At 38.6% G+C, this 25,361-nt stretch overlaps 1 protein-coding gene across 3 annotated transcripts in view; it reads right to left on the reverse strand.

Annotated features, from left to right (window-relative positions):
- LOC117503135 (nascent polypeptide-associated complex subunit alpha, muscle-specific form-like) overlaps positions 1–25,361 on the reverse strand; it is a 51,696-nt gene that overhangs the window by 10,550 nt on the left and 15,785 nt on the right. For 2 of the 3 annotated variants that reach the window (XM_034162312.1, XM_034162311.1), the window contains 10 exons: positions 24,003–24,159; positions 23,597–23,736; positions 15,930–16,056; positions 14,636–14,671; positions 14,055–14,215; positions 13,813–13,939; positions 12,003–12,148; positions 4,690–4,816; positions 1,462–1,491; positions 1,200–1,312 (listed from right to left, as the gene is read on the reverse strand). In XM_034162312.1, coding sequence (XP_034018203.1) covers positions 1,200–1,312; positions 1,462–1,491; positions 4,690–4,816; positions 12,003–12,148; positions 13,813–13,939; positions 14,055–14,215; positions 14,636–14,671; positions 15,930–16,056; positions 23,597–23,736; positions 24,003–24,159 — 1,164 coding nt within the window. The remainder of the gene's footprint in view (positions 1–1,199; positions 1,313–1,461; positions 1,492–4,689; positions 4,817–12,002; positions 12,149–13,812; positions 13,940–14,054; positions 14,216–14,635; positions 14,672–15,929; positions 16,057–23,596; positions 23,737–24,002; positions 24,160–25,361) is intronic. The other variant, XM_034162313.1, reaches the window with a different exon arrangement.

A 25,361-nucleotide genomic window follows, 5' to 3' on the forward strand; every position in this document is an offset into this window, starting at 1 on the left:
ATCAAGAAAAAAAATCTAATCTGAATTGTGTATGCTGTATACTTTTCTGCCACCTGCAAGACATTGATGTAGGGAATAATCCTATCATCATAGGCATGATGGAAATTATGAGCAGGTGTGGTTACACATATCGTGGATAGAGCTTGTCCAAGGTGTTCTTTCATCCGATTAACCCTCTGGGGCCGATGCCATCGTATACGATGGCTAAGACCAAGCTTTACTAAATTATAAATAACTTTTGAATGATATGAGATAGAAACTTAACTTTTCAGCAAAAAAAAAAAAGTAACTCCGTGGACCTTCGAGCCAGCCATCGGCCATCTTTGTACTCCTCATAGAAGCTGTGTGATGACGTGCGCAATGTGAGAGTCCAATCGGAATTGTTTCACCGTCACATGGTTTTCCAAAATCCAATCGTAGGGCAGATTTACCTCATGTGAAAAGCCAAAGATCGTTTTCAGGAGTGATATGTTACTAGTTGGTCCGTTTGAATAGCCCCCTGGGTGCTCCAATGAGTACATACTATTAGTACATACTCGGTGCGCCCTGCGCCATTACGCACAGCGATCAGTGAAAGCAGGAGCACATGGAGAGCCTCTGATGACAATCTCACGTGCTCAAACAAAGAGTGTGTAACTATCAGGATTGCTCCACTAGTTTGCATGTGAATGTTACTGGATAACTCTGTTGCTTTCTCTGTGTAAAGCACTGTTTACCATATCAATGGACAACAAAACGCATAGACCAGTTTGTATATATTGTTCAAAATGTGCATTTGTGTTTATTGTTTGAACCTTTTTGTTGTGCAGTCTTTCACACAAGACCTCAAATTACCTTTATAAAGTGTCAAAACAGTTGTTTATTATAGTTTACTGTGTGTTTTGAATAAATGTGTGTGGAGAATTATTTTCGCTTTATTTTTTCCTTGCCTATTTTTGATTGTATAAAACAAAAACATATATATTCTGAATGCACAGGTTGTCCTGAAACAAAATAGACATAAAACTTGATTGTGGGATGCAGGGAGAGCTGTTAACAGCAATAATAAAATATTTATGCCAAAAAAATGCCCTTGAACCCCAGAGGCTTAACATGTCAAAGGTACTTTTACAGGATGGAACAAAGCGACTGGCATAATCATGGTCGCATCATGTTGCAAAGAAATCACTCTTCTATTTGCCAATGGAGCAATGACTCACTTGCCAGCCAGAACCTTGCAGGAGGCCACAGAGAAGCCTTCCTGCAGAGAGCCAACGCTGTCCTCCACAGTGAGGATGCGACCTTGAAAATCTGGTTCAGAGAAAAGCTGCACCTGAGGTACATTACAGGAAAAACAATAAGTCTGAGAAAAACAGATTTTATATATATATATATATATATATATATATATATATATATATATATATATATATATATATATATATATATACTGGCACCAGATCCAGATGTGCTATCACAAACCTTAAATTTCGACGTGTTCTCCCAGTCACCCTGAAACACAACAGCATATATGAGCAGTGAGTCATTTGCAGGCATCAAACCACACCAGAGCCCAATTAAGAATATGTCTTCATTTGCATATTCCTGTTATACACTTTAATGTGACAGACTCTGAGGGGTCCTGGGAGACTGGGTTGCTTAAAGACACTCTATGGTCGGCTAGAAACACTTTATTTCTTAAAAAGATTCAACAATTTATTAAATATAGTTGTTGGACCCATGGTTTTATTGCTTTCTTGTTCCTTAAACAGACATGCCTACATATTTTTTGAAGTGTAAGAAGTAATTATTTTCTGTCCCTTGGTGCTGTTTTGATTTTCAGACGAGTTTGGTTTCCCAAAATTCAGGATCCTCCAAAAGATTGCAATGTTTGATCTCATCAGGTGACATCACTAACCTCAGAGGTCTGATGCAGAAAACATTTCAACATCTAGTTCTTGTGATACAGCCATTAATGTATTTTCAACAATGACCTCTGATTTGACCTTGACCTTTGAGCTATGACCTTAACATGACCTGTGTTGCAAGGGGCCAATCCACTAAGTTTATCTTCCGTGTTTGAATGAAATTGCTCTTTGCATTTTGAAGATATCACAGCAGAGAGTAGATGACAAAGACAGATTTAACCTTGAAATTTAATCTACGTCCTTCACATGACCTGTCTTGCAAGAGAAAGGCTCACTGAGTTTATCCACCAAATTTGAATGAATCAGTATTTTGCGTTTTGAAGATATTGCTGTGGAGAACAGATGATGACCTCTGAGTTGAACTTGACCTTTGATCTATGACCTTGCCGTAGTCTGTGATGTGAGAGGATGATCCACTGACTTTATCCACAATTTGAGTGAAATTGTTCTTTGCATTTTGAAGATATTTTTGGGGACAGTTGGCATTGACCACTGATTTGACCCCAACTTTTGACCTCTGACCTTGATGTGGCCTGTGTTGCAAGATGACCATCCAATGACTTAATCTTCTAAATTTGATCAAAACTGCACTTTGAATTTTGAGGCTACTGCCACGGACAGACAAACACACTTGACCATTAAATGGAAAGTTGTTGCTGCTTGTTCCTCTCGTGACATATGACACAGATTTCTAAAATGAGCTATTTCATTCAGGCCTGAGGTTTCCATGTAACTGAAATTTATACATGCACATAGAACTGTGGGACTTTGAGGATATTTAACGCAGCAACCCAACTATAACAAACCAATTAGTGTAGATAAAAACCTTCGCACAACATGACCCCTTTAATTGAAGACACCTCAACTAGATTGACTTGACTTTTTAAACACTGCAGTAACACAACATAACCTCTGTACAGGATTCAACACTTCCCTGTCATCTGCTGAAATATTTCGATGAGTCATGTTTGGAATCTGAGCTCAGACTTGTGTCAAATATTTTCTTTTCCCGCAGTGGACAGATAAACACGGTTGCTTTTTGCCACTTTTCTCCCCAAAAAACTTTACAGCATGTCGGCATGTTTGCCATCAGATTCTTACTATCTGTGTGAAATTCTGTTTTTTAGTTTGGAAGAACAAAATGTCACGTTTGGTCACATGCACTGGAAACAGTCGCTTAGCCGCTACAAGACAATTTGGGAAGTGAGAATACAGAAAACCCTTTAGTATCAGGAAAAGTACACAAATATTAATCTCAGAATTAGCCATTGAACTGAACACATTAATTTGGCTTTTAAAGCAACAAAGTGTAGAAAAGTGCAAATGTTAGCTGCAGAGACATCAAAGAAATTACTGTAACATACTCAACTAATTTTAAGAACAAATTAGTACTTAAAAGCAACATTTTTCCATTGATTTTCAGTAGTATAACAAGTACCGTATTTTCCCGTGTCGAAGTCGCACCTTTTTCTGTCTTGTGAGCTCTTTAATTTGGGATTTTTCCACATTGTTGTAGTATATTTTACTGGCATTTATTATTTTATTATTGGAGTTTATTTTGTTTAGTGCTTTGATTCTTGGGAAAGTTCTATATAAACAGTCATTATAATCACTATTATTAATAACAAACTTGCGACCTTTCGGTATATACGTAAGTCGTACCAGAATATAAATTGCACTGCCTTCCAAGCTAGTAAAAAAAACGTGACTTATACTCTGGAAAATATGGTAATGATAAACAAAAAAACTTTATCTTGTTTCCAAATCAGGTATATGCTAACATGCTAGCCAACATATTATCTAGCTAACATGACTGGGAGTGTACAATGTATATGATTAAAAACTACTCTTTCGCAACTAACTTCAAATTGTATTATTATATTTTGCAACAGTTTATACTTTGGTAGGGCAGAATTTTACAAAATGAGATGACGTATCATGCTACCAAGCTAGCATAGAGGGACGCCAACGCTGCTCACAATTTGCCGACATGAGAAGATGCTGCTGGATGAGTGTGAGTATTGACTTAGGTTCATTTAGGCATAAAAACATACAAGATAACCACATGTTATTGTTCCAAATATACTCCTTATGTTTTGTTACCCATGAAAACGCACTGTCATTGCAAATACAGCACTGTTTGGGAACTAGTTTTTCTGCAGGAATTCATCAAGCACGACAGCCGCGGGCGAGTACTAACACAGAATATACAAAATCTGTATAGTTGTTCAGCCAAAACGAGAGCATCCACTTTTAGCTTGCCATAAGCTAGTGGCGCACGTGAGAGTATGCTCTTGTATATGCTGTTATAGATAGCAAGTGTGGCTGCTAGCCAACTGCGTAAAAGGAGTGTATTTTTATGAACTGGTGTAGACTGACAGCACTGCACCAAAGTTTTCTACACTCAGGACTGTTGTTAAGAATTGAGTTTTTGGGGGTTCTCATGTTTTCCGCTATGCTAGCATAGGGCTTATACAGCAAAAGTGAGTGAGCGGGTGTGTAACACCATCCTAGCCACCTTGTGTTGACAATAGCTCAAAAACCAATAAATGCTATTATCTTGTATCTCCAACTTAAAAGGGGATATAATGAGGACAAACTAAATTTTAATTTACTAGCACAATCAAACAAACAACTTGGTTTAGGCTAAATAATATACCGTCCCTGCTGGAGTTGCGCCCACATTCGTGTGATCACTCTCACGCACAAACGTGTGCTACAGCTTTTGTTTCAGTTCTCCCAAGTCAGCTAAGCAACAACTTTGATTGTTTGTTCCTCTCACCAGCATGACTGGCATCGCCGCTGCAATTCTAGGCTCCAACGCCCCCCAGTCCTCTGGGCTTCCATATAGGCCTTTTTCCAATATGTAGGAGTCGCCACAAAAGCCCGGCTCCTCAAACACAACCCATCTGAGAAAAAAAGAGAACAGAAGAGAGAGATGCATATTTTATTGTCCACTGGCATTTACAAATGAGGCTTCCTGCTTTTTACATTAGTAGACAAAGAATGTCTTTCATGTGCCCGCGCCTTGTTTGCAAAAGTTAACAAAGAATTTGTTGTGTGTTGTTTGCTCGAAATGTGCAGTAGGCCAGCCACTCTCGATAACGGTTTAATCTGATAACATCTTCCCACAATGCAAAGTGAAGCTGAAAAATGGATGGCAAATTATTCAAAAGAAAAATTGTTCGGAAATGAATGCAAGTTGATATTTGTCATATACAGATATAAGAATGGAGAACTTAAGAAACTACATCAGCAATGTACAATGTGAACATGCAACATTTATTCACAACTGTAAGTTATGCTCATCAAGAAAAATTGCTGTTCTTCCATCTGTCCGTGCTGCAAAACCTTCAGCGTACTAAAATTCAAGAACCACTAAAGTCTGAGATTTAAATTTTTGCATGAGGAATATTGTATACCTGAAGACATGCATGCTAAATTTTCATAAATTTCTGATTATCCTCATTCATATTTTTGTTGTTTTTAACTTACAGTTGTGTCCCTTGCCCTTAGAGGCAACTTACATGTCATAGTATTTAAAAAAAAAAAGTCTGCTGGAGTCTGACCCTTGGGTAAAACAACATTAGTGGCACTTTTTTTTTTTGTTTTGTTTTGTTTTGTTTTTTTTCCATTCGCTGGCTTTAGCGCATTTGTTAAGGTGCATCTGGAAAGTATTCACAGCACTTCACTTTTTCCACATTTTGTTATATTGCAGTCTTTTTCCAAAATTGTGTAAATTCATTTTCCCTCAAATTCTACGCACAACACCCCATAATGACAGCCTGAAAATAATTTTTTTGAAATTGTTGCTAATTTATTAAAAATAAAAACAAAGAAATCACACTTTCATAAACATTCACAGTTGCCCTGAAGCCACTCTTTGATATCCTGTCTGTGTTCGTGTGGTCATTGTACTGCTGAAAGATAGCCCGTCGTCCATCTGAGGTCAAAAGCGCATCCAGTACATTGCTGCATTTGTCTTTCCCTCAACCCTGACTAGTCTCCCAGTTCCTGCCAATGAAAAACATCCCCATCCCATGATGCTCCACCAAAGCTCAATTTTGAGCTTCATGGCAAAGGCTGTGAATAATTATTTACATGTGATTTCTTTGTTTTGTTTTTTGTAAAAAATTTGCAAAAAACTTTTTTGCATGGTTATCATGGGGTATTGTATGTAGAATTTTGAGGAAAATAAATTCATGTTGTCATTATAGGGTGTTGTGAGTAGAATTTTGAGTGGAAAAAAGTAATCCATTTTGGAATAAGGCTGTAACATAACAAAATGTGGAAAAAAGTGAAGCACTGTGAATACTTTCCGGATGCACCGTAAGCCTGCTGTTTATACTGTTAGTAATTACCAACATTCTCTTGTGTTTCTCTGATGTCAGTCTCTGATTGCTAAAGCCTCTCTTGTTTATCTCCGATCTTGTTCTGTTTAGACATTTCTGATGTGGGTAGGGTACATACTCTGATATTTTGGTGGTGTAATTTATTTGGTAATTCACGCTTCTCATGAATGCACAGTGATTTACACACACACAGAATTGAGGATGTTTAAAAGCATAATTTAAGTAATTACTTGGAATCTGGATTTGGTGTGACGCACTCTGTGATTTGGCGCTCTCGCCTCACAGCAAGAAGGTCTGGGATTCAATTCGTCCCATGCCCAGTTCTTTGTATGTGTGGGTGTCCTCCCACCATCAGAAACATGCACATGAGGGTAATGCGCCTTTCTCTGCACTTCACACAGGGAATGTCTCCAGATCTAGAGTTTAGCTGAGCGACAACATCAAAGTTGACCCTGATGACCTTGACCTTTGCCAGTACAAACTGTTTAAGGACAAGCTGGTGTTGATTGTCATAGGAACTGGGATGAGTAGGGGACCAAACAGACAGATCAACCAAACTTTTGACCTTTGATCACAATGAACTCAACTTTAACAAAACAAACCGCTTAAGGGAAATTCTGGAGGGAACCTACATGCGAACAGCACGTTTGGTTGAAGCTGGCCAAAGCACCTTGGAGGAGTCATGGAACAAACAAAAATGCACACAATCAATGACAATAAAGATGCTTCTTCTTCTTCACTCGTATGAGCCTATCATACAAGAGTGTCAAGGGCCTTGTTCGTTACTGGCTCAATTAAAGCCCAAGGCAAAATGCCCAGTTTTTAAATATAAATGGTTGCCATTTACAAACGAAGGAATGTACGCAAATAATTTTGGGATGGGAACAATATCAATGATGAAAAGAAACGTTATTGGCAAGTTTTTAAGAAAATTGGGTCCAGATACCAAATTAGCTGTTTTTGGCATAAAAATAGCTGCCATTTCCAAACAAACGAATCGATGACTATAATTTTTGGCATGAAATATGTCAACGACCCATATTATGCCCCGGACAAATTAGAAAAAAAGTTAGACAGTTTTTGAGAAAATTGCGTTTCGATGCTCAAAATGGCCATTTTTGGCATAAAAATGGCCGCCCTTTTCTGTGAATACGATTTTAGACAGAAACAATGTCAATGATTCATATTACCCCCTTGCCAAATTAGAAAAAAGTTATCAGACAGTTTTTGAGAAAATTGCCTTTAGGTGCTAAAAATGGCAAATTTTGGCATAAAAAATGGCTGCCCTTTTCTATGAATATGATTTTTAGACAGGAACAATGTCAATGATTCATATTACGCCCTTGCCTAATTAGAAAAAAGTTATCACACGGTTTTTGAGAAAATTGCCTTTAGGTGCTAAAAACGGCTAATTTTGGCATAAAAAATGGCTGCCCTTTTCTATGAATATGATTTTTAGACAGGAACAATGTCAATGATTCATATTACGCCCTTGCCTAATTAGAAAAAAGTTATCACACGGTTTTTGAGAAAACTGCCTTTAGGTGCTAAAAATGGCTATTTTTTGGCATAAAAATGGCCGCCCTTTTCTATGAATATGATTTTTAGACAGGAACAATGTCAATGATTCATATTATGCCCTTGCCTAATTAGAAAAAAGTTATCACACGGTTTTTGAGAAAACTGCCTTTAGGTGCTAAAAATGGCGATTTTTGGCATTAAAATGGCCGCCCTTTTCTATGAATACGATTTTTAGACAGGAACAATGTCAATGATTCATATTACACCCTTGTCAAATTAGAGAAAAAAGTTATCACAGAGTTTTTGAGAACATTGCCTTTCGGTGCTAAAAATGGCTTTTTTTGGCATAAAAATGGCCGCCTTTTTCTATGAAGGGTTAGGGTTAGGGTTAGACAGAAACAATGTCAATGATTCATACGAGGGTAGGCTGAAAAGTTCTAAGGCTCCCCATGAAGGAGTAATGCATTAACTGCATTATAGTGAGCTTAGAACCAAATTAGAAAAAAAGTTATCAGACAGTTTTTGAGATACCCCAATAAACACATGATGCCTATGTTCTTGCATGAGTTGCACTATTTTAATGTTTTTAATTTAAGCAGGTTTGTCCCATTGAGATCAAGACCTCTTTTGCAAGGGAGAATTGGACGATTATAAAGTTTTCAATTCACCTAACTTGTGTCTTTAAATGTGGGAGGAAACCCACGCAAACATGGGGAAAACATGCAAACTCCACACAGAAAGGCCACAGGTGGGAATCGAACCCATGACCTTCTTACTGTGAGGCTACAGTGCTAACCACTAAGCCACAAGGGTTGTTAAAAAAGAATGCTTATAATGAAAGCTTAAAAAAAATGAACTTTTCGCCACAAGATGCAATACCTACATCCACCACAGAGGCAGTGTAACTGTAGGCGCAGTACAAATAAAAGCAAAGAAGAAAATTCAGGTGAATGAATCAGACAAAACAGAAATGTGAAAATGTTTTAATGGGAAAAACTCTGATTATGTTAGCGTGCAGCGTTGTAGCAAGAAATGTAATAAAACAGCTGTTGTGAAATCAAGAAAGAAGACAGGATTCAGCATCAATCCGCCCACTCTTGAAGAAATACTTTAAACGCACGGCTTCACGTGAGGTATGCAGACAGATTTGTGTTCATGTCAACTGCAGCCGTCTAAAATAAGAACATGTGGTGTGAGCTGCCTGTAGGGGGAGGGATTTGGTGCGCGCGCGGCTGGTCACGTGGAGGCGTGTTTGAATGGATTGGGGTGGGGCTCGGCGTGGGCTGTGCACAGTAATAATAGGCTGGAAGCACAGCACAGCAACGCACGCACGCACACAAACAAACAAACGTCTCCAATGTTGTGAAAGTGATGTCATAATAGCAGAAGAAACGTTCCACTCCTGTCTCTCCAGTACTTTGACTCTCTCTCTCTCCCCACATGTTCCGCATTCCATTTGTTTGATTTACTTCTGCTTTTTTTTTTTTTTTTTACTTCCCCCCAACTGATCAAACCAAAAGATTTAGCTGAATAAAGTGAAAAAGAAGTGGTGTGGAGCCACATGACACCACGGGTTACTGCACTGTGGAACCAGCGTGCACGTATCAGTGCTGATTTATGTACTTTTACACTTTTACCGCCATATTTATGTCTGACTGTTAGCAAGATTCCGTCAAAACTGCAGCACCGAGTTTGACAAAATTTTCACCAAAGATACATATTAGGCTGTGGAAGAATCCATTAAATTTTGGAGGTGATCCGAATCCGGATCCAGATTATGGATCAAGTTTCACTTTATACAGGCTTTGAAGGATTACTGTTAGCAGGATTACGTCAAAACTACTGCACGGATTTTGATCAAATTTTCAACACACATACATATTAAGAGGTGGAAGACTCCATTAAATTTTGGAGGTGATCCGGATCCAGATCTGGACTCTGGATCAAGATTTTACTTTATATACACTTTGAAAGATTACGTCAAAACAGCTTCATGGATTCTCAGAAGACTCCACTGAATTATCCAGATTGGCGGACGTCAGAAATCTCAGATTGTTCTTATTTTTTATGCTATTAGCAGTAAGGTTCATAAATCGCAAGCAAATATTTTGCACAATATGTAAATATTGGACTTTGCTCATGTTGGAACTCTAAAACTTCTGGAAGTGTGCAAAGATATAGTCTTGTAGCGGAAGTATTCTTCAAATCTATGAACTTATTATAATAATTTAAACAGGGTTTCTCTGTTCCCTGACTCCTCTCCGGGTGCTCTGTCCAATTTCCACCAAAGTCAGGAAGTGGATGAATTTACTTTAGGGTTAGTTTTGGCAAAGTCAAGGTCATTGGGGTTAAAGGCCAAAAGTTAGATTTCCACTCTGATGTCCACCAAATGTAGGAAACATATGTAGGTGGATTTTGGAATTGCCCAGGTGAGATCAAATACACAAAATATCAAAGTCAAGGAGGTCAAAGGTCAAAATGTAAGTTTTTCCACTCCAATTTGCAGTTGAGGTCAATTTTGCCAATCAATGGGGTCAACATCATTGGTGTCAAATTAGACTGGACCTGACATGTTGGATATTTGGTTATTTGGTTAATCTTATCAACAATTCCTAAAGAGTGACAAATTTTTCCTAAAATGCTACTGATTGTGTTTGGCTTCCTGGTGTTGTTGGGTCAGTGTTGCCCATCTGAATGTGAGATATTCTTGACAATGTGTTATTTGCAAGTGTCTGTCTAACAAAAACTGAGCATTAAATTTACAGTTCCTTAAATGGCCCCTTGTGACTCAATAACATGTCAGTCTCCATTGATCCCCATGTTAAATAGCCCAACTTTACAGCATAAATAAACACACTTACAGCCTAGTACAAAACAAAAACAAACCAATAAAAAACAGTTTTGGTCTCTATAGCTAGATCCCCTATTCATGACTATACAGGCTGAATTTTTATATATCTATAGCTATTTGAAGCCATAAAGTTCTAAATAATTAGGGGCATGGTGTCTTTGAGTAACGGTTAGTGTGTGCCAGGTACAGATGCCCATGGGTAGCGGCTGCTTCAAATAGCTGCTGTGGATTCGACAGCATTTGTCCTTTCTGAACATTTTATTACAAATTATTTGTACTAAAAGCAATATAAGAAATCGGCTCTGCAAAGTTTACGTTGTGTGAAATTTTAGTATGATTTAATTTGTATGTTAGCAATGTTGGGAGTAATTAACAGGTGTCAACAGTGTGGTGACGTTAGCTTGATTAATGTTGCTATGGTTACCGAGACAGTACTCCGGTCATAGATTTTTAATACCAGCACCCAAGTGACCCATTGTGAAAACCACACCTAGGCCGCCAAAAATATGCATTAAGCAAACAACTAAACCAGAGTTAGCCTGTTAGCTTTGGCTTGCTTGTTAACTACAACATAGGTGGGCGTGTTCGGTCTTCATTTTCTTAGTAATGCATTAACACTTTACCAACAAGACGGCGACTTTTGGAGTTGCTCCATTTGAGCTTTAACCCGGCTCATCAGAAAACCTACAGGTGGCATCGCGGAGCGTTTGTTTGATATTTATACAGGCTAAGTTTGTAATGGAAGCAAACACACACATACAGTAAACACATCAGTGTGATGACTTTTCCTGAATTTCTTTCATAATTCTCTTAAATACACGATTTGTGTATCAACATAGCGCTAGCTTCTACTACTAGCTAATCCTATTAATCTGTATCTTGGTTGCTAGGTACAAAAACAGAGATCACAGTGAATTCAAGCACACGTTTACTTTGAGACCATGCCTTTGTAACACCGTTCCAATTATGTCAACTGACTTTAATGACGGCACGCGCTAATACAGAAAATAAAGCTTTTAAGAGCAAATCTCCTAGCCTGCTGTGCATGTAATTCGATGCTAATAGCGTATGTGTGACTAGCTGTTTAGAAATGCCTTTTCCACACCCTGCACTAGTTCATCGCTGAGAAAGGGTGTGAGGCAACATGCTCACAGAGACAGGAGGAGAGGTGTGGCAGACTAAACGTTACCGGACAGGGTAATGCATCTTGACCTGTCGGTGTGGGTGTGCTATACACCCGAGCTACAGAAAATGGCAATAAACCACTCAGGAAATCACTGGAACTGTAGCACGAAGATATTAAGCAGGTCAGCGATAAGGAACGCACATGGCCATGGGAGCACGTAGGGCACATTGACATCGGGCACTTACACGCCGTTGATGACCTCGATGGATTGCGTCCTCAGGCCGTAGCCGGTGTGCTCCATGTTAATTATGGGAACCGTCAGGTCGATGTTGATTCCTCGTTCCCCAAAATCTCTGTCGCTGAACATTTTGAGGTGCGGAGACATGAAATCCTGCAGCAAGAAAAGTAAGAAAAGCTTCACATACCAACACCCTCAAAGTGAAAACGCGAAACAAGCATTTAAGCTAACAGAGTAGCACATATGAACTAGCAATATAAGCCCATTTGGTGTCCAAATGGGCTTTGAACATGACGTTATTTGCGAGATTTAATTTTTTAAATCATGTTTTCAAGAAGAAGGAGTTGAAGTTGGATGTAAACTGTTTAAACTATTTTCCAAAACACACATGACGAGAGCTAAATGGGCGCTAAACATGAGGTGGGCACTGGCCCATGTTTGGCTCACAAAAACATCCACAGGCAAATTTTGTGCAGCACTGAGTCATTACCAGGATATCCTGTCAGACCCAATAGTATGTGGACAGTGAACTTGTTTATATAAAATATATTCGAATTTGGCCTCAGTTACCCAACACAATGGAGTTTAAATTAATCAGTCAAGGTGTGCTTGTAGTGTAGACTTTCACCTTTAATTTAAGGGGTTTACGAAAAATATTATTTCACATATTTGAGTTACGGCAAATTTTATACATAGTCTTTCCATTTTTAGAGTCCATATGTAATTGGACAGCCTAAACATAGGTACTATTGTGAACTCAAATGCTCACTTATACAACCAGTTTTCTTTAGACAAGTTGGGGGGGTGGATACATGAACATTTCCAAGTCACTAAATTTATTTAAATCAAATGATCCAAGATGACGGCCATCTTGGATTTGTAAAAATAGTGGCTTAAAATGCTAGTTTTCCAACATCTCAGCTTCTAGATAGCCTAGGATCTTGATTCCGGTAGCTTAATACACATTTTCAGGACCAAGGAATCCAGTGGTACAAGTTAGAAATATGTACATGTGGGCAAACTTACATTTATTGGTGGCCATACTGGATTTTTGAGCATGCATGATCACACTTTGTAATAATTAGCACCAATGGATTCCTTGGCTTTGAAAATGACTATTTAGCAACTGGAATCAAGATCCTAGGCTGTCTAGAAGTGGAGATATTGAAAGACTCCAATTTTAAGCCGCCATATTTACAAATCCAACACAGCCACCACTGCGCCTCACAGAAAAATGGATGATACCATTTTTCTGTGATTGGCTGTTGTATGCACTTTTCAAAAATGTATAGTTTTAAAAATGTCCACAACTTACCAACGAAAGCTAGTACCTGAACATAGTGAAGTTGACAATATAACTACAGATTGCTAGGAGGCACATGGGCGACTCTAAATTTGATCTGTTCTCTTGTATGAAAATCTTTATCTGTTCGAGTAATGTCGCTTTTTCCATCCCCCCCACTACCACCAAACGTCATTGAAAAATAAACAGAATCCAGTGGGAAAATAGTTCCTATAGAACCTTAATAATATCACTACTTATATATGCTCTAGACAGAACTCTAGTATTGGTGCCCCATTGATATAAATCAATTTTATTTTCAGCAAATTGTATAAAAGGCTGTTTCTCTCATATGACAGAACTGTTAAAAGTATTTGGGGACAAGCATTGGCCCATATAGGAGGTCAAAGGTGAGTAGGTGAACTTGTCCTTTAATGTCTTTTTATTTTCTGTCCATTGCAAATCCAGTGTTGAGTCTGTCATCACTGGATTACTTTTTGGTCCCATTGTTCTGCGTGTGTGTGGCGGTACTCACAGCCACTATGGGCCTCAGTGACAGAAGGCACTCTGGGCCTCCCCCCCAGTCACTGCAGTCTACGTACTCCCCTTCCTCCAGGATGTGCTGCTGGCCCTCAAACCCAGGCAGGCTGTAGCCGACCCAGCTGGAAACAAACAGGCGCAGAGATTTACATCTGGCAACGTAATTAATCACCATTTAAGCCAGCCTGCACAAACAAATTGAATTAAATACACTACAGCGGAAGAATTGATACTCACAGGCCTCCGGTGATCTTCAGAGAACCCACACATTTCGGTTTGGTTGCGTCAAGGTTTGTTTGGTCTGGAGCGTCATCTTCTTCGCCCTCGCTGAAGCTGAAAACGTCGCTTTCTATTTCCAAACACGGGCCCCTGAAGCCGGGCTCCTCATACACCACAGCCTGTAGGCCCAGAGCGGAAATAACCCAAACGAACCTTGATTCATTTATACGAACTGAGCTTCTGAAACCACATACAGAATGTGTGAATGAGAGCTGCAGTGACTGATCAATCAGCTATTAATCAACATCTATTTTGATAAGCAAATAATCATTTTGAGTCTTTTTCTTTTCTTCTTCTTAAAATATCAAATTTTTTAACTTCAGCTCCTTAAATTTGAATATTTTCTGGTGTAATTTACTGGTTTCTTTACTCAGCAGGCACAAAACATTGACATTTTTCACCATTTTATGGACCTGTTACTTAATCAAGAAAATAATCGATGGTGAGAATAATTCATTGGAGAACTTCTAAAGAAGCAATATTACACAACAGGTTTGAAAAAAAAACACATTTTGAACAGAAGCTTCAAACTGTCTCACCTTGACTTCATTTGGATTCTCGACTTTAAATCCACCCTGAAACAGAAACATTAACCATAATAGCCACTAATGTCTGATAATTAAACACACATTTTGGAATTACACAAAAAACCTTTGACTTCATCAGATAATGAAGCGCAAAGCTGATGACAAAGAACACTCTGTCTCTGTGCGGAAGTAATTATTACAATGAAGCTTTTATGCTGAATGAACAAAAGAGTATGATCATACCGGAAAGTATTGAATTTTCTGGACTATAATATTAGTCCATCTATCCAAAAAAGTGTCATGAAGAGGAAAAAAACATATCCGTTGCTGCACCCGTCCAAGTCACAATTATTTTTGAAAGGTGCCACGTTATGCAACAAGAAGCAAAATGAATTTTGTTATGGTATTATTTATTTATAACACAAACACCACATTACCAAGCAGAAGCTAGCGGGCTAATTAATGTTGTTCTACGAGGCACAGACAACATCTTGTCACCACTGAACAGACAAAACATTTGAAAAGTTTTGCAAAACATTTGTTAAAAAAGTAACAATAGCCGTATCATAGCTTAGCCTAGCTGTGTTGTTTTACATAGCCCAGTGTTGTGCTGAGTACTACGAAGATTATATTCCCTATTTAGTCAACAGTGTGGTCTTTCAGTTTGAGAACCTGATTATTAAATTCACTTGTTCTCAAAGGCAAAGTACATTTTTCTCAATCAGAGCTGCTTCTTCTTGTTTTATGGTGGTTGATACCCAGCATTATGGTGCATTACTGCCACCTTTTGTTCTGGAGTGTGAATCACAGTACCTCATTCAGTATACAGGTGCAGCTTCTCACAAGTGTAGCTATTATGTGACCATCGATGATGATAGTGAAATATATTTTCATATCAAACTTGCTTTGAAAATCAAGTCGTAGAACTTCCCAATAGGGTTGCCAACCATCCCTTGAAAAAAATTAATCGTCCCGTATTTAGAAACGAAAGTACACGTCAAATAGCTTAACAATCATTACACAGAAAAAGGGTAAAAACTAAAAATAAATAAATTCACCATGCCGGGAGAGGTGAAGGCCATGTGGTCGGCCAGCCCTGCCAACGAGGTGTCCCTTATTTATTTTTCAATGAGTTGGCAACCCTACCTCCCAAACTAGTGCTTATGAAAAATAGATTATAAGTTGCCTTTTTTAACACTTTAGTGGGCATAAAGTTACTGGGAGAATATTGAAATGGAAAACCTCTATTTAAAAAAATGCTACTTCATTGATGGTTTCAGAAAAAAAAAAGGGAAGTCATTGTTACCATTTTAAGTGGCCTGAGAGACCCGACAAAGGGTGCTGGGAAGCCCCAGGTCTCAGGAAAAGGGTAGACCCCCGCCTCCAGTACACCTAGCACCCCCTGGTACCCCGGGTCACTGAACACCAACCACCTGGAGAAAGAACAAACACCCACAGGTGAACTAGAAGTGCACTCATTTGAGCACATAGAGTTAGTATTTAAAAAAAAAAAAAAAAAACCAACAACTTAGTCTATTCATTGAGAGTGCCAGTTTGCACCTCATTGTCACAAATGAGAGTGACTGAGGCACTTTTGATTGAGATATAATGCAAACTGTACACCAAATGGGGTTTTCAATATTAAATTCAAATGTCCACAAAATCCACAATCCAGATCGGACCCAGATCGAAGTTTGTCAAGCGATCGTAAGTGCCAGTCTGCACCTCACTATCAAATATGAGTGTGATTGGGGCACGTTTGATTAAGATATGTTGTAAAATATACATTAAAAGGGGTTTTCAATGTTAAATTTAAATGGCCACAAAAACTAATCTGGATCAGATCCAGATCCAACTTTGTCAAGAGATAGTGAGTGCCAGTTAGCACCTCACTTTCAAATATGTGTGTGATTGGGGCATGTTTGATTAAGATATAATGTAAAATATACATTAAAAGGGGTTTTCAATGTTGAATTTAAATGGTCACAAAAACTAATCTGGATCAGATCCAGATCAAACTTTGTCAAGAGATAGTGAGTGCCAGTTAGCACCTCACTTTCAAATATGTGTGTGATTGGGGCATGTTTAATTAAGATATAATGTAAAATATACATTAAAAGGGGTTTTCAATGTTGAATTTAAATAGTCACAAAAACTAATCTGGATCAGATCCAGATCCAACTTTGTCAAGAGATAGTGAGCGCCAGTTAGCACCTCACTTTCAAATATGAGTGTGATTGGGGCATGTTTAATTAAGATATAATGTAAAATATACATTAAAAGGGGTTTTCAATGTTGAATTTAAATGGTCACAAAAACTAATTTGGATCAGATCCAGATAAAACTTTGTCAAGAGATAGTGAGCGCCAGTTAGCACCTCACTTTCAAATATGAGTGTGATTGGGGCATGTTTAATTAAGATATGTAGTAAGTCCCTTCGGCTGCTCCCTTGTTTGCACTCGGGGTCGCCACAGCAAATCCAAGGTGGATCTGCATGTTGATTTGGCACAGGTTTTACGCCGGATGCCCTTCCTGACGCAACTCCACATTACATGGAGAAATGTGGCAGGGGTGGGATTTGAACCCAGAACCTTCCGAACTGAAACCAAGCGCATTAACCACTTGGCCACCACCCCTTAAGATATAATGTAAAATATACATTAAAAGGGGTTTTCAATGTTGAATTTAAATGGTCACAAAAACTAATCTGGATCAGATCCAGATCCAACTTTGTCAAGAGATAGTGAGTGCCAGTCTGCACCTCACTTTCAAATATGAATGTGATTGGTGCATGTTTAATTAAGATATAATGTAAAATATACATTAAAAGGGGTTTTCAATGTTGAATTTAAATGGTCACAAAAACTAATCTGGATCAGATCCAGATCCAACTTTGTCAAGAGATAGTGAGTGCCAGTTAGCACCTCACTTTCAAATATGAGTATGATTGGGGTATGTTTGTTTAAGATATAATGTAAAATATACATTAAAAGTGGTTTTCAATGTTAAATTTATAAATAACTACAAAAACTGTAATCTGGGTCAGATCTGGATCAAACTTTGTCATTTGATAAAGGATACCATCCTACATAATTCTCTCAAATATGAAAGATATTTAATCTTTTTTAACAGAGTTATGAGTTTTTAAAAATTTGTTCAAAGTTGAAGATAGGGATTTTTCCAATTTTCCAAGATCTTTCCTGACTATGACCTTGAAAATTGAACCACTCCTTGCCTATCCGGATATGAATCTTCAGTCAAAATTTCATAACAATATAGGAAAAATTGTGAGGTCCAGGCTGTTCACAAACAAATAGGAACAAAAACATAGCCACCTCCAACTTCGCTGGCACTGCTCCAATTGTTAATATGGATCAACCCAAAATTGGATTTTAAATATTGGAATAAATGTTTGGACACTGACTGAAGATGTCCTGTTGTCATTTTAGGGCATTTACTTTTAAATTAGAGGAACAGTGGTTGAGTTACAGCCCCCCCCCCCCCCCCCCCCCCCCATGTTTTTGTCCTATGTCTCTCTCTCTCTCTCTTTTTGATGACCAGTGGTAAATGGACTACTGACTCCTTCCCTGTCACTTATGTGTTACTCCCTCATTAGTTTGCTAAGCAGAAGCATAAATGCTCACAGTTAGATTTCAAGTCTTGTGCTTGTGTTTGAACATCATATTAACAGCAACAGATTCCTTCCAAATTCGCCGTCACTGCCAGAGAAGAACACCTGCCAGATGAATAACACCCTGCAGGATATATGTGTCTGCATCAAAGTCTGCAATCAGTTAACAGAGCAAACACAGACGGCTTTTCCACAAGAACACGAAGCATAAAAATTAAAATAAAAAAATCATTTCCAACCGTTTCATGGTTTGTGACTGTCGCTTGATTAATTCTTGAGTAATGCTGCTAAAAATCCAACCAACCAATAAACTGATGAAAGTGTGAAAACGTCCTTTGAGGAGGTAATTAAACATCAAGCTAAAAGGTCAGTCCACATTAATCCATTAGCACTTCACTGAGAACATGTTAATTTTGAACATCAGGTAAACAAACTGATCAGCTATAAGAGATTAATTTAAAGTACGCAGCTAAGACAGCAAGTCAACTGGACAGGTCATATTTCAACCCCACACAACTCATCAGGTTCAAAACAGAGTGTCCACTTGAATTTTCAATAGGCGGCCAGCTAGGGGTCAATTGAAGAATTACACAGGGGTCAAAATTTAAAAATGCTCCAATCATATTGAAAGGCATTCCATATTATTTGTTTGATCATAAAGATTCCAAAAAGGTATAGTATGGACCATCTATGACTTAATGTTATGGAGTTATGGGGTAAAAAAAAAAGAAGCAAAAATGGTGATAAAAGGTCCATTTCAGTTTGTACAGGTATCAAAGTTAAAGTTGCTCCAATTTTGGTTAAAAAAAAAAAAAGTGGTGCAAATTATTGGTTGAGCTACTAGGATTAATAAATGGAATAGTTTTGACTGTGTTGAGTGTTTGGTCTATGACGTGACATATGTTACCTCATAATGTGATAACTAAGTAGGACAAATGATGCAAACTATTCCTTTGTAAAACCCAATGAACTCAACCAATAATTTGCATATGTTTTTTCCAGAATTAGAGCAACATTAACTTTTGACCCCTGTACAAACTTAAATTGACCTTTGTCACCATTCCTGCTGTTTTTACCCCATAACTCCATAACATTCAGTCACAGATAATCCAAACTATACATTTTTTGGAATCTCTATGGTTTTCCATATGATTACAGCATCTTTTAATTTTGACCCCTGTGTAATTCTTCGATTGACCCCTACCTGGCTGCCTATTGAAAATTCAAGTGCACACCTTGTCTTTTCAAAACGGTAATGTCTAAGGTGAATTTGTGCCAAATTTGGTGCTTGCATCACCATTTGCAAGATTTTTTTCAGTTAACCACTGCACTATAAAGGTACTGTGTAAGAAGGGCACTGGTGAGGGAAGCCACCAAGACACCCATGACAAATTTGAAGTGGTTATAAACTGCTGTGGCTGTGATTTGAGAAAATGTGCACAGTGCAACTTTTGTCTGTTGCAACACTGGCTATACAGACAGATGACGGAGCAGAAAACAAGAAATTTCCATGGAAGGGGAAAAAAAGAAGAAATTTCAGCTATAGTTTGCTAGAAGGCACATGGGAAATTTGACCCTTGACCTGTTTTTCATCATGAAACTCATCTTTCCATCAGCCACAGAAGCGGACAACTCCTTCAGAGTTCTCACAGGTGTCTTGGTGGCTTCCCTCACTAGTCTCCTTCTTGCACAGTCACTCAATATTTGAGAACTGCATACTCCAGGCAGAGCTACCATACAGTACCATACTTTTTACCCAATGGCCATCAAATATGGCAATTGGGTATCGCGAAGACATTGCATCCATCCATCCATCCGTCCGTCTGTGCTCAGCATAAATCGAGTTCTATTACTGCAAGAGTCTTCAAATTTACAGGGACCATTCTTGGGACAAAGACTGGACAAGTTCAAAGATGGCTAACCTTGACCTATTTTAAAAGGTGAAAAGTCACATTCTGTTTCAATCTGTTCCGTTTTTTTGTTGTTTTTTTTAGTGGCGGAGGTGATCGGTCTCTGTAAAAATGCTTTATTTATGTGTTTATATAACATGTTTCTCATATATTCTTTAAACGTTAGCTAGAAATAAACACTTCTAAAACTGAAAACACTGCTTTTGGAACCCGATAACACCTCTGAAGGGACGTTAGCGTGGTGACGTCACAGGCTATCTGCAAACTGTTTATGTGTGTGTAAATAAAACCTCTTTGTCATATATTATATAAAAGCTAGTGAGAAATAAACACTTCTGAAACTGAAAATGCTGTTTTTGTAACCCGATAACAAGTCTGAGGGGATTTACAAGTCATTTCGTGGACATTAGCGTGGTGACATCACAGGGTATCTGCAAATTGTTTTGTATGTGTGTAAACATAACCTCTTTGTCATATATTCTGTAAAAGCTAGCGAGAAATAAACACTTCTAAAACTGTAAATGCTGCTTTGTAACCCGATAACACCTCTGAAGGGATTTACAAGTCATTTCGTGGACATTAGCGTGGTGACGTCACAGGCTAGCTGCAAACTTTCATGTGTGTCTAAATAAAACCTCTTTGTCATATATTATAAAAAAGCTAGTGAGAAATAAACACTTCTGAAACTGAAAATGCTGTTTTTGTAACCCGATAACAAGTCTGAAGGGATTTACAAGTCATTTCGTGGACATTAGCGTGGTGACATCACAGGGTATCTGCAAATTGTTTTGTATGTGTGTAAACATAACCTCTTTGTCATATATTCTGTAAAAGCTAGTGAGAAATAAACACTTCTAAAACTGTAAATGCTGCTTTGTAACCCGATAACACCTCTGAAGGGATTTACAAGTCATTTTGTGGACATTAGCGTGGTGACGTCACAGGCTAGCTGCAAACTTTCATGTGTGTGTAAATAAAACCTCTTTGTCATATATTATATAAAAGCTAGCGAGAAATAAACACTTCTGAAACTGAAAACTCTGCTTCTGTAACCTGATAACACCTCTGGAGTGATTTACATAACATTTTGCGGACGTCAGCATGCACACTAATTTCCGCTAACTCAAAGCTAACTTCTGCTCTGGTCAAAAGCTCATAAGCGTAAATATTATTTATGATTGATTGATTGATTGATCGAGGGGCTTTATTGAACATGTACAAATTGTAAGTAAGACTATAGGATTTTAATAATTAATGTAAATAACAATAAATGTATAACTTTATATATAATATCTTATTTGCACTGGGATACCAATTAAACAACTGCAAATTATGCTCATATGGCTGATGGTATTTTAGAATTGTGTTATATTTATATTTATTAATGATTAATGTAAATTAAGTCACGGTACAACTATTTATGGACCTGGCTGTAGGCCTGAAGTTCAAATTGTGTTTTTAAATAAAATAACCCAGAAATTGAGCATTTTTCCTTTAAAATTCCATCTAAGAGTGGGCAGCCGCTGCTGGAAACGCGCCACTACCCCGTGACGTTGTTGAGATATTGTTCAGCACAAGGCAGCGGCTCTAATAATCACCAGATGTGAGCCTCTGGCAAAAAAAAAAATGTAGTCAGTTGTCAGGAAGCTAAAAGTGACACAATAATAGGAACGAGTGAGTCAGCTTGTTTGGTGTACACTGTGGATGTCCACTGAGGTCGAAGCTTGTTAAATTAGTTTTAAAAAAACAAGAGGAAAGAATGGAAAAAAAAGAGCATCTGCTGTTCCACACGGCGCACTGAGCTGCTGAGGCGGAATTATTTGCGAGGCGAGGTGGCAGCTGACAGCAATTAGCTCGACGAGGAGCTTTAATGTGGAGATGCGGCCGAACGCAATTTTGAAAATGCAGGTGGAGCTGTAGAGATAGTTAGACTCTGTGCCGTCATTACCTTCCATCAAGTCCAGGGAACCAGATGTTCTCAATACCTGTCTCACGTGTGGGCAACGCTCTCGCTGAATTCCCGCCACACCTTCGTCTGCAGCTCGTTCTAACGTCTTCTTTCTTTCTGTTCAAACTCTCTCTTTTTGAACATGCAACAGCAGGATGGACATTCCTGAGAAGCAATCAACTTGAAGACGGTAAACACAGGCTACACGCTACGACTGTCATTATCTCCGAGCTGTTTGCTAACGCCAAACAAAAGGGTGTGATGCTATTATTTAAAAAAAAAGTCCCAAGTTGCCATATAACCTTCTACTTTTGATCACTTTAAACAATAAATCAATGCAGGGGACTGGAACTTTAAGCTTTGCGACTATAAACCCCTAAGGGCCCTTGAACAGCAAAAACATAAATGTGTGGGCGAGTGAGGGAGTGAGCTAGTTCGTCCCAGTCAGCTTGTGCAGACAATAACTCAAAAACGATACAAAATATTCTCTTGTGACTTATCTAATTGTAGAATCATATAATGAGGACAAACCATGTTGAATTTGGTGAACGTTGATGCACCAGATCTTTGTTAATTAAATATGCAAGCAGCCACCTCCAGTGCTGAAATATGAAGGCAACACAGAAGTGCCAAAACCTGCAGATCCTTCAATGGGGGCTTCAGGCTGGTTTCAAAAGTGAGTCAACCTCCAGTGAATTGCATATTAAAATCTCTAATAAACATGTTTACAGCAAAAAAGTGGTGTTTGTTTTTACTGTGCGTTTATCCGTCCATGATGACTACATGCGGGGTGAATTTTTGCATAACTCATCAGTTTGTTATTTTAAGGAATAAAGTTATGAATGGTTAAAAGCATGGTCACTTTGAGTGACAGCTAATGTATGCTGGGTCCAGAGCCACAGCTCAAGGCCTCCAGTGGGTGGCTGCTAGCTGCTGTGAGCTTGACTGTGTTTGAACTTTCTAAGCATTTCATGACAAATATCTGAGATAATATGGCTTGCTGTGCAGTTAACTGTGTGACGGACCATCCAAGAACTTTGAAATTTTTGTATTATTTAATTAGGATGCTGGCACCATTGTGGTTATCATTAGCTTGGTAACATTGGCTACACTGTTGTTGCCATAGTTATTATTGAAGGAATATGCCCGTCATAGTTTTTGTTTTAATACCTGCAACCAAGCTACCCGTTAATATGTGTTAATCATTCACCCAAACCAAGGTTACGTAGCCCGTTAGCCATAGCTAGCTTGGTAACTGAGACAGGTGGGTGTATTTGGGCTTCATTCCTTAACTCAGGTCACACTACTGTTGCCCAAGCTCCACCCCTTTACCCATTTATGGGCTGGCCAGGACTTAGGTGGCGTCTTATAGCGACATCCAAAGCCTCACCACTTGGAACGTTAAACCCGTTAATCAGAAAACGAGATCAGTCACATCTTCTGTAGATCCAAATGCACACATTTACTGAACTGGCAACACTTACACCCCAGAATGCACTTGGATGGAAGCAGTGGTCAGTGGGATACCAAATGTTCCGGTCTCTACGACATCGTCATTGTACGCCGTTATCCTGCCGCGGCCCTCTGGTTCCGCAAATAGATCGATATGGGGAATGCTGTAGTCCTATAGCGATGGGGAAACAAACAGCGCAGTTAACAGAAGTACAAAAAAGGTTCGACTTGCACTACATGTAATCTAGCCTTTTGCATTGTGACCATGTATGATTGGAAATAAGAAGAATCCATTTCAAGACTCTGCTTTCAGGGAAGGAAAGTCTAGTCAGTCATTTTCTAAAGGAGTCTGCTGTGAATATCAATAAAGCAATAACGCATTGCCTGTGGCCATATGGCGCTGCAGATATTAACATGCGCATTTATCAATGTACTCACCCAGACAACCAGCCGAATGGAGCCAATCAGCACTGGCGGGTTGATTTCTGGTTGTGTCTCCAGGTCAGACTCTGCCCACACATTTGTCAATTCCGTGCACCCCTCCTCCAAGGGAATGGAACGTCCTTGGAAGTCAGGTTTCTCATAAAGCACCCAGCTAGCAAGAGCAGAAAGATATCATCATATGACAGAATGTCAGATGAGTGTTATATTTATTTATACCAGACATTCCTACTTTTAATGGACCAAATGAAAGAAAATGCTAGCAGGAGATAGTGTTAGCATATAAGATCGGATAGATATCCATGGCTGATGCACTGCCTGTATCCCCAATCATATTTTACTGTCAAAAAGCAGTACTATGTACTTGTATCTCAAAAAGCTTGTTGAGCCTTATGTACCATCCCATGCTTTGTAGTCTTCATTTGCTGCATTAATCTGTATTCCAAACAACTCGGCAAATCCACTTTTTGTGGAACAATTTGCCTGTTGAGGTTCGACGATGAAATTCTCTTAAATTTTAAGCAGGTCTCACATCATATTGAGTTCTTGGCGCTTAGTCGGTGATTGCTATGCCTTTCCTGGGGCAAGAGTAGACAAGGCAGAGGTGGCTTGGAATCTCCATAGTTCCAGAAAAAAAAGACTTCCTGAATTCTGCCGAGTGGTGGCAAACACAGATGTAAAATTGTACTAGACTGCATCAAATAAACCCCAGTATACATCGTTCCTGTATTGTGGCTCATGTAGCTACTGTTTGGAGCTATAACAAATAACCAATAACAAATAGCCACTTACCATCGACAATTTCACCCTAGCTTTGCGAAAATTGGTTCAAACTTTTTTCAGTAATCTCGTTAACCATCTGATAACTTTACCTTCAGGAGAGAGGCAGATGTGCAACTCTCCTCCCAGTAGAGGCGGACAATACTGGGAATTTTAGTATTGATCCGATACCAAGTAAATACAGGCCCAGTATCGCCGATATCGATACCATCGATACTTTTTCATATTTAAGCTTCATAGATCCAAAGGATCCAAAAGACCTAGGATAGAATTTAGCCAAACATTATACAAAATACAACAAAAATACTTTATTATCACAATCAACATTTTCGTTTAAAAAAAAAAAAAATCACTCAACACAACTTAAAACAAACTCTCCTGGCTGACAAACCACCATACAAGGTGCGCTGCTACGTGTTGTGTGACACAGCGCAGCGCTGCTCTTACAGACAGAGAGTAGACTTTGATGAATCTCTGTGCGCAGCAGTCAGTGCGTGCAGGAGAGAAAAAAAAACTTGAGTATTGATCTTTTTACACAAAGATCGTTCAATATCAATACCAGCATTATCGGTATTA

The sequence above is a fragment of the Thalassophryne amazonica genome, chromosome 21 (assembly GCF_902500255.1).
Source record: "Thalassophryne amazonica chromosome 21, fThaAma1.1, whole genome shotgun sequence".
Taxonomy (NCBI): Eukaryota; Metazoa; Chordata; class Actinopteri; order Batrachoidiformes; family Batrachoididae; genus Thalassophryne; species Thalassophryne amazonica.